Below are 16,935 nucleotides of genomic sequence, written 5' to 3'. Positions count from 1 at the left end.
CCTCATAGAATGGGGCCGACCAATATTTTATGGATTAATTTTTAATGGTTTCAAAACATGGCAAATGTCTACTCAAAGGATGGTGAAAAATATATAGGAAACTTACAACTGAGGATGTTCGAAGTCGAAAAACTAGGCTTCAAACTGCTAATTTTGGTTTGGTTGTATCCATGGTTTTAAATTTGGATTGAAATCCGAAATTTCGGACCAAAACGGCCGAAATTTCGGTTAGGAAATTTCGGCAATTTCAGCGAAATTTGGGAAAAATATTAATTTTTTATTCCTTTATCAAATTTCAGCCGAAATGGTAATTTATCCCCAAAAATCAACATTTCGTGCTTCTTTACCGAATTTCGGCTGAAATTTCGGGATTTTGGTTTCGGCTAGGTCCGAAATTTATGCCGAAACCGAAATGTTAGAAAAGTTTTTAAAATTTTAAAGTGAGTGTTTTTAAAATTTCTTACCTTTTTTACTCTAAATTGGGAAATGAAAAAATTCCTCAGAAAAGTTTTTTTTTGTAAAATTTTTTTCTCTTTTAATGCCGGAATGGAGAGATTACCTTCGCTCTAAAAATGTAGAAAGTCACCACCCGTTTCTTTTCTTTGTTGGTTTCCTCCGATATCCCACCATGTGGAATAAATTTTCAAGTCCATTGGCTAAAATAAACTAAAGTGAATAAGAAATGTTGTCCATAGGCATAAACACACACATATATATATACATTCATCACACCATGACAAATGCCTTTGTTAGTCACATTTAATGTGCATGTTGACACCATATGTATGAGGAATTAATATGGTTTCTCCACCTAAAATAAGAGCCATGAAAGTTCAACCATTTGTTAAGTGATCCAAAAAATCATTCGGTGGGCCACCATGCATGTCCCGAACTCTTTGGACTATCTTAACCCTCCAGTCAATGGTACTAAATCTGGATTATAGGCTTATTTTGTTTTAGCTGGGCCAACCTTTTGTTGGCCAATGGTCAAAGTTGAGATCATTTAAAGGGAAATTTTGCCTATCTAAAGTAGGGCCCAATAAATGAATGGGGCCCATGGTTGGGTTATTGGCCAAAATTGCACCGACTGCATAACCCTAAGCTCAAGCTAGGTGGTCTACAAATCAATATTTAAAACAAAAATGCTCAATTATTTAAATCTAAAGGCTCAAAATTCATCCCCACTGACATCCCTAAATCTAGCGGTTACTATCGTCGTCTCTCCTCTCAAGGGATTGCAAAGCGAGAGGGAGGGGTACTTGCTGTACAAAAGTGTTCAACCGGTTGTGACAATGTGATAACCACAACCTGTAAAGGGGGGTTGAATTTATACTATAAGGGTGTGAATTTATCACCTTCCTATTTTTATAAACAGAAAATAGGGGCAGGCAATCAAAAGCGCTCGTTCAATGATTTAAACCATTCATTTGTTGGCCTCAATAGTGGGAAGGCCATGTCTCTTGTCCACTGGATGATCCGAACCCTTAAAAACTCTAGATTTGTGAATGGACGGCTCAAAAAGTTAGAAGGCAATGCTGTGAAATCTCCATAAACAATCTGTTATACTAGAGATTTTCAAAAAGTTGGAAGGCAATGCTGTGAAAAAGTCAGAAGGCAATCTGTTATTCAAAAAGTTAGAAGACAATCTTTTATACTAGAGATTTTCAGTATGAACAAAAAGGTTCATCCATAACAAATCAGGTTCGTATAAAAGTTGCAAAATGAAAACCTGAATCCAAACCAAATGAACCGATAAGGCCCTGTCCGTTTAAGATTATGACAACCGATTGTGAGTGCCAGACCGATTAAATAATCGGTCTGGCACTATTTAATCAGTCTGGCACTCACGATCGGTTGTCATAATCTAAACGGTTTGGCACTCACAATCGGTTGTCATAATCTTAAACGAACAGAGTGAAAAAGCAGTTTTCATGATCATCTCGAACTAGTCCAGCTGATACATAAGGCAAAGAAAGAACTTGGCTGGATTCACCTCTCCGGCCTGAGATTCCGTAACGATTAGATACTTCTGCAGGAGCATAATTGATTTTCTAGTTACTGAACCAGGAAACGTACCAATTTCTTAAAAAAAAAAAAAAAAAGGGCACTGATATTGGCACTACCATGTTTTAATAATTGCACAAATTCAGCTTGTCTTTTATGTTTTAATTGGCTTCTGAGAGTTTTTTGGGAACTGTAATAACCTTTGACAGCTGTTTAAATAATAAAAGATAAAGATAAGTTTGTTCAATTAGTAAAACATAGTAGTGCCAATATCAGTAGTCAAAGGAAAAGATGAACATCACATCCGTATCATCTAGTTTTGAAGTTCAACCCGAATGTTACAGGCGATTCAAAGAGACAGATTATCATCGACCACAAGGGCACAATTAGATTCAATCCAAAATAATCCATTTGTTAAAGTAAAAGAAAATTCATCGAAAAATGACATAAGGATGCTTTTTCATTGGAAGATTTTTCCATCGAAATATTGTTTAGGGTAACCAAACATGCCCTTAAGCTCCTAATTCCTAAGTCAATATTTGAATTGTAGAATGACTTAATTAACTTAGGCCATGTTTGGTTATGCTTACAAGAATAATCCAATTGTTTAGGTACAAAAAATTCGTCAACAAATGACATATTATAAGGATGATTTTTCATTGGAAGATTTTTTTTCATCAAAATATTGTTTAGGGCAACCAAACATGCCCTTAAGCTCCTAATTCCTAAGTCAATATTTGAACTGTAGAGTGACTTAATTAACTTAGGCCATGTTTGGTTATGCTTAAAAGAATCCATTATATAGCATGCATTTTTTTCAAGGTTTATTGATGAAAATTTTTTTCCTTAAAAAGCTTCTACTTAAAAAGATGGGTTAGCTTATATCGTTTTTAGTGGTGTTATAGGTGATTTGGAATGAAAGAAATGCTAGAATTTTTAAGGGATCGGTTAGGAGTGCTTCTTACCTTGCTTCTAAGGTGACGGCGCTTACTACTTTTTGGGCAAAATCCCTTCCTTTAAATTTGTTTCTATCTACGATCTCTGGTATGGTTGGAGAGAAATGTGTCGTAGTTCTCATATAGTTTCCCCCGTTTCTCAGCCTTGGGGGCCGCCAGAGAGTGGCTTCGTTAAGTTGAACTTCGATGGCTCTAGCCTTGGCAATCCGAGACCAGTCGGCATCGGAGGGGTGTTGCGGGATGAGATGGGTGAGGTTAAATGGTCGTTTGCGGGTCCTTTGGGTACTACCGATTCAAATGAGGCGGAAGTTAAGGCGGTAAGCCAAGGGATTAAACTATTGGAGGGGGAGAATTTTGATCGTATAGCGGTTGAAGGGAACTCTATCAATGTCATCCGTCGGCTTTCTGGACCACATCCGTTTTCTTGGCATTCTGTGGATTATTTCAATGAGATTAGAGATATTATTTGGTCCTCTGCTGCATCTTTTCGCAATGTTATAAGATCGGCCAACGGGGCGGCTGACTCTCTTGCTAGAAGGGGTGTTCATTTGGCATCCTTGGAGCAGTATGATTTTCTTCCTCCATAAGTGATCATCTTTGTGTGTTGTAATTATTGGTGTCTAGTGTATCTTTGTCCATCTCGGTCCGATTAAATGAATTTTTTACCATTCAAGAAACGAAGATGGGTTACCAGACATCATTAAATTTCATTTTCAAGGGTGAATACATTCACCCAGACACATCTCATAAACAAACCTTGAAAAAATGTGTCATACGACCATACAACATTGCATCTCAAGATCAAGCTCAAAATATAGATGGAACTAGTTCGGTTCTGGTGTTCAATCTCATACCAAGAGTACTTTGTGCGTATTAATCTAAATGAAAACCAGGCAAATAACCCCTTTTGGTCTGATAACTACAACACATTTAATGCATTAGAGAACTCAAAACCAGAAGAGTTTTACACAGCAAATAACAAAAAGCAAATGCTTGATAGAAATAACCACTGAATCTTTTGATTGTACCTTGTACAATTCAGTTCTGATGTTCGAAGTCATAAAGAGATTACTTTGTGCGCATTAATCTACATTGATCTGATAACTACATTACATCTAAAGCATTGGGGAACCCAAAAACCGAAAGAGTTTTATACAGCAAATAACACAGAGCAAATGGTTTACAGAAATAAGAGCTGAATCTTTTGATTGCACCTTGTACATTTGTTGTATGGGTTTCTGACTCTTTTGTTTTGAAATGGAATACTTGGACTCATTTTGACTTGAAATGGAACTGGAGATCACCCCAGCATCTGTTCAGAAACTATTTGATCCTTGAACCTGCTTTGCATATCAGAAGCAGATTAGATTTTCAGACGAGATTAAGTCTTAGTATCTTTGAACTGGAAGAAAGTTGTTTAGCTGCATACTCTAGTCAGCCTAAAATGATGCAAGAGTACCTGCAAATCAAGCAACAATAATTTTTTTATCCATGTACGCAGAAAGCAAAAAACTTCACTACATAACACTTACTCATCAAAAACACTCAAAATAATCAGTCTAAAATTCCTTGAATCCATCATTGGCTCGTCCAATTTGACACTGTTTTGGGCCTACTTAAGTCAATCTAAAACTCCTTTAAGTGATGTTTTTTTAGAGAGTGACAAAATTTTATTAAACACAAGCAACCATAATACATAAGTGGGGCAAGATGTCTCAAAAAAACGAACACACCCATTGAAGCCCAGGGGCCCTCTCACATCAATTATAGAACCGCTCTATTCCGGTTGAAAATGTGACTGACTCCTTATCCACTCCCTCATTCACCAACTTATCCGCATGCGAGTTTGCTGACCGCTTCATGTGGCTAAACACTGGTTAAATGATCAAGCATAAATCACAAATCTCCAAGATGACGTCAGCTAGCTGCCAAGGACCCGGGGCCTTGCTTATCGCCTATGCTAAGGCATTAGAAGAATCTCCTACTAGGTTTCAAACATAAGGGGACCAGCCATGGACTTCGCAAATTATCTTAAACCCCACAAGAGAGTTCGCACTGCCACTTCATTAGAGCCACTAAACCCAATTGGTCCAGAAGACGTTGTGCCCTTTAGAACCTCCAAAAAGGCTGCATATCCCCGCACAACCCAGATTCCTTTTGGAACTCCCATCAAAATTAAATTTCAGCGAAACTAATGGAGGATGATTCCGCCTTGGAGCTATAATATTTTTTGTTCTTTTTCAAAAATCACAGTTCTCTGTTTCCTTAATATTTCCCTAGTGCTATGGAAAGTTGTTCCTTAAATATTTCCCTAGTGCTATAGAAATGTAAAGAGGAGTTGTTCCTCTCCCAAGATATGATATCCAACTTGATATCCCATGTGATTCTTCCCTCACGCCTTCCTTTATCTTAAAAAATCTTAGTGTTCCTTTCTTTCCACGTGTGCCACGTCGTTGCAAAGAGTGCTTAGTCTCCAAAGATTGTGGCCCGTTTCTGAACGTGGCCAAGGGATTCGTCTTCCTTTTTTTCACAAAATGCTCTAATTGGCAAGTTGACATTTCCTTATTTTTAAGGCGGTCACAAGTGTTGATCCTTTTTTCACCACCACCATGCAAAAGCGGCCACCCAAGGTGGGGCCGACTATAGCCAAATGATTGTAAGTCTATATGTATACCTGACATCATATGACAGCCTGTAAAAGAATGAGCACACAGAAAAGGAACCAGAGATGGCAGGGGTCCACATTCTGACCGTGGTGAGAAGAAGAAACATAATAGGATTCAAGGAGACCCAAAAATGATGAAAGACAGTTAATCTCACTATCCTTAAGGTTCCTCCTAAGTCTAATATCCCACCCCACAGCCTCAACCCCCTTCTTTTCCAAATAATTGCACACCCCGGCTCCTTCACTGGTAGCTAACAGGGACAGGTCCGGGAAAGCATAGTATAACAATGACTCTCCTAACCAGAGATATACCCAAAAAAGAGTCCCCACCCCCCTCTCCACTCTAAATCTAACTAGAGGTTGAAACAATGGGTTTGGACACACAAATGAACTTCCATGCTCGGCTCGTTAAGCTCAAAGGCTCGGCTCGGGCTCGGTCAGGCTCGCGAGCCTTATCGAGCTTGGGTTATATTAAATTCAGTACAACATTTTTGGAAAAATTCTGGACTATACGTGACCTATCAAATGGACGATTTGGATTATCCTAGTGAGAGTGGCCTCGTAAGAAAACAATAGTTGATAACATTTCCTTCTTCTTTTTTATAGGAATTTGCTAGCAAACTTCTCCTGTGCCACTTCTCGGCATGTGACCATCCTTAGTGCAAAGATTCGCACATGGCAAAGGTGGCTAGCAAAGCAAAAATAAGAAAAAAAAAGTAATCATTACAAAAAAAGTAAAATAGCTGAAGGTATAAAGTTTTAAATGAAAAATTACCAACAAAAGGTAGAAAGTTATGACAATTACCAAAAAAAATACGTAGAAAGTTATTACAATTACGGAAAAAATTAATTTCTCACGAGAATTAACCGTTTGAAATGGACTGCATTCCGAGAAAGACAAAAACTCATGATGTTGACAAAACAGATGTTGACAACACCAACCTCATAATGATGATTATGCCTCCAGTTGTTTCCTACTGTATTATATTTAGGATTATTCTTTTATACGGTTTTCTTAACGAGCCTTAAAAAGTCGAGCCGAGCCGAGCCTGGCCTAACTCGGGCTCGGCTCGTTAAGCTTAACGAGCCTGGCCAGCCGGCTCCGCTCGGCTCGTTAAGGATTCGAGCCGAGCTTTTTTTGGGCCGAGCTCGAGCGAGCTTCCGAGCCCGAGCTAAAATTGACACCCCTAACCCCAATCCCCACATTCCTGCCCATACTTATCCTCGATTATTTTATGCCATCGTGCCTCCTCCTCTCCATACTTCTAGAGCCACTTTCCCATCGAAGCTCTATTTCTTTCTTTCTTTCTTTCTTTTTTTTGAATGGTAACGTGGCATTCTTTCTTAGTCATATTCTTCTAATGTCAAGCCCTCCTCGTTTCTTTGATCTGCATACTTTCTCCCAACACAGCAAATGTTTCAACTTACACCCTGACCTTTTCCTATTGATATGTTCCTAGTCCCCAATCCCCCAATTCCTGCCCATACTTATCCGCGGTTATTTTATGCCATAGTACTTCCTCTCCAAACTCCCACAGCCACTTTTCGGACGAAGCTTTGTTTCTTAGTCATATTCTTCCAATGTCAAGCTCTCCCTGATTCTTTGATCTAAATATTTTCTCCTAACACAGCAAATGTTTCAACTTTCAACTTACCCCCTCACTCCCTATCTTCTGGAAGACCATTTGGAGCTTTTCAATTCTCTTTGCCACCTTGGTCGGTATTTTATGAAGTGGCATATAGTACACCAGGAAATTTGCAAGTGCTGTCTTGATAAGGGCGATTCTACCACCAAAAAATAGATAATTTTTCTTCCATTAGACAATTTTCCATTCCACTCGGTCGATCACATGATCCCACAGGGCTGCTTTTGGAATAACCTAGTACAAAAGCAAAGCCAAGTGATGGCACTCTTCCTGCATCCAAGTATGGTATACTCTTGGACCTCCTCACCCTGCCTATTGATCCCAACTAACAGCCTTTTAGACAAAAAATGATCTTTAATCACGATGTCATTTCAAACCACGTGAAAATCTTTTAAGTTTCTAGTGCAAGCTGGATTCTCCTTAAGGACGATGAGTGTATCATAAACAAACTACAAGTGGGATAGAAGTTGCACATTTCTTCTACATTCCAACTAGGGGTGTCAATTTTAGCTCGGGCTCGGAAGCTCGCTCGAGCTCGGCTCGAATCCTTAACGAGCCGAGCCGAGCCGAGCCGGATGGCCAGGCTCGTTAAGCTTAACGAGCCGAGCCCGAGTTAGGCCAGGCTCGGCTTCTTAAGGCTCGTTAAGAAAACCGTATAAAAGAATAGTCCTAAATATAATACATTAGGAAACAGCTGGAGACATAATCATCATCATGATGTTGGTGTTGTCAATATCTGTTTTGTCAACATCATGAGTTTTTGTCTTTCTCGGAATGCAGTGCGTATCAAACGGTTAATTCTCGTGAGAAATTAAATTTTTCCGTAATTGTAATAACTTTCTACGTATTTTTTTTGTAATTGTCATAACTTTCTACCTTTTGTTGGTAATTTTTCATTTAAAACTTTATACCTTCAGCTATTTTACTTTTTTTGTAATGATTACTTTTTTTTTCTTATTTTTGCTTTTGGTAGCCACCTTTGCCATGTGCGAATCTTTGCACCAAGGATGGTCACATGCCGAGAAGTAGCATAGGAGAAGTTTGCTAGCAAATTCCTATAAAAAAAAAAAGAAAGAAATGTTATCAACTACTGTTTTCTTACGAGGGCACTCTCACTAGGATAATCTAAACTTTCCATTTGATAGGTCACGTATAGTCCAGAATTTTTCCAAAAATGTTGTACTGAATTTAATATAACCCAAGCTCGATAAGGCTCGCGAGCCTAGCCGAGCCTGACCGAGCCGAGCCTTTGAGCTTAACGAGCCGAGCCGAGCCTGGCCAAGCTCGGCTCGGCTCGTTTACACCCCTAATTCCAACCCTCTTATACATCCCCTTTCTGCTGAGAGAAGTTTTTCCACATGATGGCAAGGAGAAACAATTGCCTTGTTGACGATGATGGGTTGGTGCGAGAGAAAGATGGGATAAAGAAATTGATTGTCCAATATTTTTCCAAGTTATACACCAAGGACCAAGACTGAAGACATGAGCTTGGAGAGTTTGGATTTCAAACAACTTAGGCAGGACCAGGTTAGATGGTTGTAAAGAGAAATTGAAGAAAAGAAGATTCGGACTGTAATATTTAGCATGAAGAAAGATAAATCCCCTGACCCAAATGGCTTCCCTATGTCGGAGTTTGGGAAGTGATCAAAGAAGACATTATAGCATTTATGTCGGAGTTACACCATAGAGGTAAAATGGGGAAGGAGATGAACGCAATTGTCACTACCCTCATTCCAAAGAAAGAGGGTGTCTTGGAGCTGAGGGATTTTCGACCAATTAATCTAGCTCATAGTACAAACATTGGCGAAGGTGCTAGGGAGAAGGATCAACGAAGCAACAGGGGTCATAATGTCATAGTTTCAAGGAGCTTTTGTAAAAGGCCGTAGATATTGGATGGAATACTCATTAGCCAATGAAGTCATTGATTCCAAGAAGAGAGAAGACGGGGAAGGAGTCATTGGCAAGATTGAAATGGAGAAGGCATACGACCACGTAGACGAGAACTTTGTGGATTCGATAAAGGAACGTATAGGTTTTAGAGAGAAATGGATAAATTGGGTAAAATATTGTATATCAACATCATTGTTCTCTATACTGGTGAATGGATCCCCAGACAGCTTTTTCAATAGACCGAGAGGTATCAAACAAAGTTGACCCTCTATCCATTTACATTTTTACCATGGGAGCAGAGGTGCTAAGTCCTTTAAGTAATGTAAGTCAATAAAAAACTTGCCACATCAAACATTGAGCTGATTGTTTCGAGTCATTTTCTCTGGTGCGGGCTTTTGTCCAAGTACGAGCTTTTAAATGATGCCTAGAGTGTAATAGAAGAGCCAAACTTACATACCGTAGAATTTCCATAAAGAAAGAGCCTTAATTACTTCTAGAATTTTGTCAGTGAAACATCATGGTAATCATGAAATGCCCTCTTCTCACCATTTATCTTTCAAATCAAGCCAAAAGCTTGAAGTTCACGCCCTCACCTCTCCCCAAAGAAAAATCCAAACCCACAATATATTTCCATCCTCATTTAGTTGCTCCTATGGAGGATTACCCTTGTGAAAGACGTGTTAATTGATTTCCATCCTCATTTTATCAACTAAGAAATGAAAGTGAACTCAGTTGCCCCTTTGGAGGATTACCCTTGTGAAATGCCCTAGAAATATTTTCTTTGGGAGTGCCATTGGTTTTACGGACATTGCATCAGGAAATTGGAGGGGGATCACTAGTGCGCACTACAGTTTCATTCGCCTTACCCTGAAAAATATGATAAGGTCAGCTGCTGCATAGAGGGGAGCTGGAAATTGCGGTCAACTATGTGGGAAACAATAGTTAGAACCTATTCTAGCTGTAGGTATACAGCTTCGGCTTCTTATTTTCCATTAGTTTTAGCAGAAAAACACTAACCCCCCTAAGATTTAGGTGAGCATCTCAATGTCAATTGTGAGTTATAACATTTGGGTTTGAGAAGTGCACCTTTCTGAGCATGATTAAGAAATTTGTGAGATACACAATGATTTTAAAGAAAAATCAAAATCTCAAGGTCTTAAACCCAAATTAATGTTTGTTTAGTGCTTTTCAAGAAAGTTCTAAGGTGTAAAGGTTTTAGACCCAAGATCATGGTAATTCATAAAGTTGACTTTCTATTGGGGAACATGATAAAAAGAAGGTTATTATGGGTTGGATAAAACTCCATCCTAGCAGTGTTTCAAAATGCAGATGCAGGTCAAAACGCAGCCAAAGCAAATCCTAGTTGTAAAACCTGGCCCCCCATCACTCACAATGTAGGTGCATCTTAGTAGACTAGATGCTAGGTGTTACAAAAGTGATCGGAGTGATTGGATCGACTAGATCAGCAGCCAAAAACTTAAGATTTGTGATGAGATCACTTAGGGCCATCGGATTTGGATTGCTTAGATCAATGGCCTGGAATGTCAGTCGCTTTGGATCTTTGATCGGACCACCTTTAGAACCATTGGATTGAAGGCCCAGTAAACCCTTTTTTCTTTAATTGAGGGTTAGGTCTATTAGTTAGGGACTAGCTATGCTAGACTAGTCCATTAGTGGCAAACATATCAATGGCTTAGATCATCACAAAATGACAAATGCAAAGACTAGAGGACAATGCCACTACACATTTATATCTCTAAGAAGGAGGCCTTTAAAGAAAGCATATTCCATAAGTGTTTGTGTCTATCCACAACTTCCAAAATGCTTGAAATAGCCAAGGAAACAGGTGTTTAATTATGGAGTGCAATTACCAAAGCAAGGTGGGTGCAAATATCAAAATCATCTCTATGCTAAAAGTATTTCAAAAGACCTCCACCGTTGCCCAAAGTATTACAATTTTGATTTGCATGTAGAAGCCAACTGTTATCAAACATTGGTCAGCAATATAGATGGGGTCCTTTCCCCGTAAGATTCAACTACCAATAGGATACTAGAATGTTCTTAATCTTCTGAATTGCTATGTGAGGACGCTTAACCGAACCTTGGGTGTGCTTATCAAAACAAAGCTCAAGGGTGTAAGCTTAAGGGTGTAATCCAAGTACATGGGTGGTAGTGCCAAAATGAGGGGGTGTTATTAATAGCTATGGAAATAGATGTTTCTAACTAGTACGAAGGAGTGTCTTGGCAAACCCAAAAAAACTCAAAACTATGCATTAGGATAGGCCAATCACAGCCCATTTTTCTATAGGATGGACCCAACCGTTTTACTCCCTTGCATAAAATGGGCCAGGACCATCCTATGGGAATGTTTTTTTAGGCAAAACCTTCTATATGGCCCATCAAATGGTCGTTTGGATCATCACATGGTGCAAGCCTTGCAGCAGATTTTGAAAAGTAATGGACTATAGGGCCTTTCATCATATAAGACCTTATATATAGGCCTTCCACCATATAAGATCTTATATATAGAGAGAGAGAGATGATATATATAGATATCTATGTCGAAGTGGCCCCTTTTGGAGTCTGTTGTGATGAGTTCTAGTTGGTTGGTGTTAAATTCCAATTACATATAGATGGCTGGTCAACTTGGATTATTTGATCCAGTATTCTATTTCTATAGGTAAGTGAAAACATGAGTGTTTGACAGGGTACTACAATCCACATGCCCAGGAGTAGAGTCCATATAGGAATAGTTATATGAGTTTATATGCGTTAGACGTGCCACACAACTCTTGCTAGGTGCGTGGTTATAGAATTTTACTCCTAAACTTTCTCTAAGTCAGTGGGTTAGTTACAAGTGGTTTCTTTCCATTGGCTACCAAGAGTCCTAGTCCTTCAATTAATTCAAAAAAAGAAAAGAAAATGTGTTAGTTACAGTTTGAATTTCTATATTTTAGGTGAAGTGGTAAAGATTCGAGAGTTATTTTAGGTTTTGTTGGACGGTTGTGCACATAGGTGGGTTCTGATAGGTTGTGATCTCCTTGGAGATATATTTTCATGAACATGTATTGCCTAGACTTCCCACACGTTAAAACTCATATCTAAGAGAGAGAGAGAGAGAGAGAGAGAGAGAGAGAGAGAGAAGAAACTTTTTCTACACAGAGAATGGCATACAATGCAAATCGAAGGAGGGGTCTTCAAATAAAAAGGGGGCGTGTAGCAAGAACCAAGAAAGAGAGTTTAATGTAGGATATGTTGTTGGGGGTAGTGGTAGGTTCGGGTTGATGCCTTTTGACTATTGAGCCACACTGAGATTGGATGTTATGGGCGCCTCCCACAAATCACCTCCTTCTCTAGGTTGTTTCCAAACCACCATCGCTTCTACCTCATATTTCCACCTAAGCCTAGCACTACCAACACCCATTCAATGTCATCTTGAAAACCTTTGCAAATCCCTCATGATATGAGTCCCGCCTTGGTTTAAGTTTGACCCGAAGCCTCCACATTAGCCGACCATTCCCATTTAAGTCTCCACTCATATTAGCCAAAGCAGGTTCATCACCTTTGTTTCTTACCCTAGAGGCCTAGCCCAACTGACTTTGCTACCACCAGTTCTAACTCTCTATCTCATCACCTCTCTCAATTGCAAGCAGTTGTGTAACAATTGGGGCTTGGGGCTTCCATCAACGAATCTCGCATCATTGAAGGATCGGGACCCAGGCGAGGAAACAAGAAGGTGGGATAACGCCCTCACATCTTGCTGCTCAATTTCCAGTAAAGAGCCGAAAGGAACCCTAGTCAAAGAGAAAGAAAAGAAAAGAAGGAAAAAGTGGAGATTCCGTCTGGAGACGCGACGATCCGGAATTGGGATGTGCGTGAAAAAGTAGGTGAAAATTTATGTTTTGTGGCATTTAATTGTGTGAAGGGCATATTTTTCTACATATTAGATTTACATATGCTTTTTAAGGATATAAAATTTGATTAATCTTAAGCTATTTGGATCGTAAGTTTCTTTTAAATTGTAAATAGAGTAATGTTGACCAAAAAAAAGAAAAGAATTGCTAGATATTTACTCTAAGATTGTTTGGTTTCAAGTGCAATGATTAGTCTTAAATTATTGACCCTTCTCTTTTAATAAAGGCACGATATATGAAATAGTTTAAAAAGGATTTTTATGAGGGGTTACAAATAACAGTCATAATGATATTATGACACTTAGTTCTCATATTAACATCCTAAAGTCAGGTGAGTTATTAATTAAAAGCCCTCACTTTTGATATTTACACATTGTGAAGAAAAAAATGATTAAATTAAGTAGATTGATACTCGCAGTACCATATTGTGATAATGTCACTAATTGGTTTTACAATTTCCTGATTGAATGTTGATACAGTTGACAAAATGATATCTTTATGTTAATATTTGACCCATATTTGATCCCTTTATTTTGATGCTGAAATTTGTGATTAAAAGAATAATAGGATGTTACACAATGACGAGTTATGCATCATGAGTCTTCAAGAGCATATGTGCATATTTCTGCAAACCATGATCCTATGTACATGGCATATTTGCATATATTTGTAAAACAAGAAAGAAAATGATTTAAGAAAATGAAATTGATAAAGATATGATGCAGTAATATTGTACTATGTTTTAATAAGCAATAATTCATGCTAATATTATGAAGAAAATGAATTAAAGTATAGATTATCACTGTTCTTTTCATGCTTTTAGATGATATAAAACTTTATTTTCCCTACTGGGTTTCTGTGGTTGAAACTCACACCAAAAATATTTTCAGGATGGACACTATTTACCTTAAAGAAGATAAGGCCGAGGATGGGAACTTATGAAGGAGCGGCGTTCTACAGATTCTAGGGGTAGTTTCCTTTTATGTATTTTTAGTTTTGTATTATTTTAGACTTGGAGATTGTTTTATTTTATGTTACCATTGTGGGAATATTAAGACAATGATTCAATTTATTTCATTGTTTAGTCTGCTTAGTGTTGGTTGTTATTTCACCACCAAAAAGAAAAAAGAAAATTGATATCTTTTAGTTAACGGACCGGGCTTCGGGACCTCCGAAAATCCGGGCCATTACACTAGTCGACTCGGAGCGACGCGGCCGGGTACTCAGTTGACACGGCTGAGTACTCTGATAGCGCGGTCATAACTTGAGAGAGTCAAAGGAGTTCTGATTTGCCTCGTAGGGCAAAATGCGGACTCTGACAAGACAAGAACGCAGCCAAGATAAAAGGAAGTTGACTTGGGGGCTTCAGCGATGACACGGGGGATTGAAACTATGCTCTATAGTACTATGCCTAATGTTGATGTTGAATTGAAAGAGCAAAGCCCATTTTGAGATAGATAAAGTTCATTGGAAATTGTTAGTACATGTATTCCAGTGCCTTCTTGTGTTCTCTATCACAAATTATGATGTCTAGGTTTTGAAATATACAATTTTGTGCGATTTGTGAGAGAGAAAATGAAATCAGTGATAATTTCTTCCCCAGTACCCTTGTTTGTGACAGGTTTGGTTCTACAGCTTGATCGAAAAAGAATATTAGAATAATAGAGTCATCCATATTTAAAACTAGTTTCACAATCTCAAACAAAATAAAGATCAAACTTTAAACATGGATATGGAAAATCATCATTTTCTCATTCTTACCTTGACAATGATCACAACCAGTCTTTCTGCTGTAACTTGAGTGGCAGATACACCTCCGACAGATACTGGAATCCGAACGAACTCAACGCCTGAATTTCTGCCTTCTTCTTCGTCTTAACCATCAGTCCTAGCTCCTCAACCCAACCCGGATTCTTCTTAATGAAATCCTCCTCCAACAAATCCTTCCCCGTCTTAATATCCTGCTCCGTCATGTCCAACCGACATTGTTCGGGAATCCGATACTTATCCAAATCACTAGGGCGAACACCCAACCATTTTATATCAGGAGTCGTAAGATTCGAACTGTCATACGACATGTTCTTCGATCCACACATGTAAACTGACAGAATTTTCAACCCATAAGGATCACTATCCACCAAGGCAAGCACTGGTAATTTCAACTCAGTCTTCATCTTCTTCAAGAAAAGCCGAGTCGCAACATCAGGTTGCCCCTTGGCGGTGACAATTATGCAGGGAAATCTATTGTAGAATCTGTCCTCTGCAAGCCTCATAAATGCAGCATCCTTCTCCACGAGAAGGATGAACAGCGCATCCGACTCCATATCACTTACTCGATCTATATTTGGGGGAATTGCCTTCCCACCGACTCCCATTTTCGTGCAATCTATGATGTCGCCTGTTGGTGGAAATGCATAGAGATTTCAGATTATACTAATATTCAATAGAAATAAAGCCGAAACAGTATTCAAAAAAAAAAGTAAACATCACCGTCATCGGAAAAGATTAACCGGCCAACGACCACGCCTTTCTCGGAAGCAACAACATTCAGGCTAGATCTGGTGCATCCAAGCATACAGGACACATCATCGAGTACTGAATCGGACTGAGATTGATCCTGAAAGAGCTTAACATCTGTGTAGAATAAATCACGCTTTGTGACGTGGATGTTCTTGAGGCAGAGCTGGTGAACTAGGGTTAGGATTTTGGTTGTGATGGTGGTTTTCCGAACAGTGGAGAGATTTGAGAATGATCTGAGAGAGGTTTTGTCTTTGAGAACAATGCGATCGAGCTCTGGAACGTAGAGTTGGTTTGCGTTGCTTCGAGAAGGGATGGCGAAGGAGAATCCGTTGCCGGAGAGGATGGAGGAGGCGATGCGGAGGACGGCGGATTCGACGGAGAGTTGGACGGAGGCGGGGGAGAGATCGGAGACTTCTCGGCATTGGGAGGCGAGGTTTAGGTCAGTTAGGGTTAGGGTTTTGGAGGATGAGGAGGAGGGGTTTTGGTAGGAGGTGAAGATTTGTTTTAAGGAGGAGAGGATTTCGGAGTCGGGTTTTAGGCGGTTTTTGAAGGAGAGGGCGGCGCTGCTGCCGGCGGTGAGACCGCCGGATCGGGATTTGGGTCGGGGTGCGGAGTTTCCGGCTGAGTCATCGTCCGGTCGCCGGCGTTTTTTGTCGGCCATTGGAGAGGGAGGGAGGGGCGGGAAAAAGTAGGTCGGCGGGGTGGATGTTATAAAGGTATGGTGGGAACTCGTTCCCACCTATGATTGATCTGAGTCGTCCACTTGATATGACTTGATTGGATGTAATATGATCCCAATTTGGATTGATCTGGACCGTTCATTTATGACTTGGTTTGGATCTATATGGCAATGTGGATCCTACTTTTTGATTGATCTGATTCGTCCATTTGGTATGACTTTGCTTTGGAACTATGATCCCACCGTTGATTGATCCGGACTGTTCACTTGTTAGGACTTGGTTTGGATCTACTAAGACATAGTGGATCGTACCTTTGATCGATCCTAACCATTCACTTGATACGACTTTCTTTGGATCTAATATGGCAAAGAAGAACAAATCTTGGATTGATCTCGACCGTCCGATTGATAGGACTTGCTTTGGATCTACTATGTCATAGCTAATCTCACTTTTGATTGATCCAAACTGTTCACTCAAGATCAACAATGGCATTGTGGATCCTTCCTTTGATTGATCCAAACTGTTCACTTGATAGGACTTGCTTTGAATTTTATGATTCCATGATTAGTAGTGTAAACATAGCACTTGGGGAGGATTTGTAAAAAACAAATTAGATTTTGAGAACTAAATCAAGGTGCATTTGCTTTGAATTTTCTGATT

The 16,935-nt window shown here is 39.3% G+C and overlaps 1 protein-coding gene across 3 annotated transcripts; it reads right to left on the bottom strand.

The window, feature by feature from the left end:
* Positions 1 to 3,936: 3,936 nt before the first annotated feature.
* RHL2 (Spo11/DNA topoisomerase VI, subunit A protein) lies at positions 3,937 to 16,266 on the bottom strand. Of its 3 annotated transcripts, XM_077383494.1 has the most exons (4): positions 15,566 to 16,266; positions 14,837 to 15,473; positions 4,390 to 4,419; positions 3,937 to 4,300 (listed from the first exon to the last, which is right to left on the bottom strand). In XM_077383494.1, exons 1-2 carry the CDS (start codon positions 16,254 to 16,256, stop codon positions 14,848 to 14,850), a joined length of 1,317 nt encoding a protein of 438 aa, XP_077239609.1. In that variant the 5' UTR covers positions 16,257 to 16,266; the 3' UTR covers positions 3,937 to 4,300; positions 4,390 to 4,419; positions 14,837 to 14,847. The 3 variants fall into 3 exon arrangements, with proteins under 3 accessions (XP_077239609.1, XP_077239607.1, XP_077239608.1); XM_077383492.1 differs by having other exon boundaries at positions 3,937 to 4,419; XM_077383493.1 differs by lacking the exon at positions 4,390 to 4,419.
* Between the last annotated feature and the right edge of the window lie 669 nt (positions 16,267 to 16,935).

The sequence above is a fragment of the Tasmannia lanceolata genome, unplaced genomic scaffold (assembly GCF_043159265.1).
Source record: "Tasmannia lanceolata isolate RefF3 unplaced genomic scaffold, GAP_Taslan_0.1 ptg000006l, whole genome shotgun sequence".
In the NCBI taxonomy this organism is placed as follows: domain Eukaryota; kingdom Viridiplantae; phylum Streptophyta; class Magnoliopsida; order Canellales; family Winteraceae; genus Tasmannia; species Tasmannia lanceolata.
Note: the sequence above shows the minus strand (reverse complement) of the source record. Positions and strands in the feature narration are given on the sequence as shown.

Bases quoted from the DNA above. Each gene is read 5' to 3' on its own strand.
- RHL2 (XM_077383492.1), bottom strand. From the start codon at position 16,256: ATGGCCGACAAAAAACGCCGGCGACCGGACGATGACTCAGCCGGAAAC. The intron at 15,474-15,565 runs GTGATGTTTACT...TTCCACCAACAG, and splicing joins GTTAATCTTTTCCGATGACG to GCGACATCATAGATTGCACG.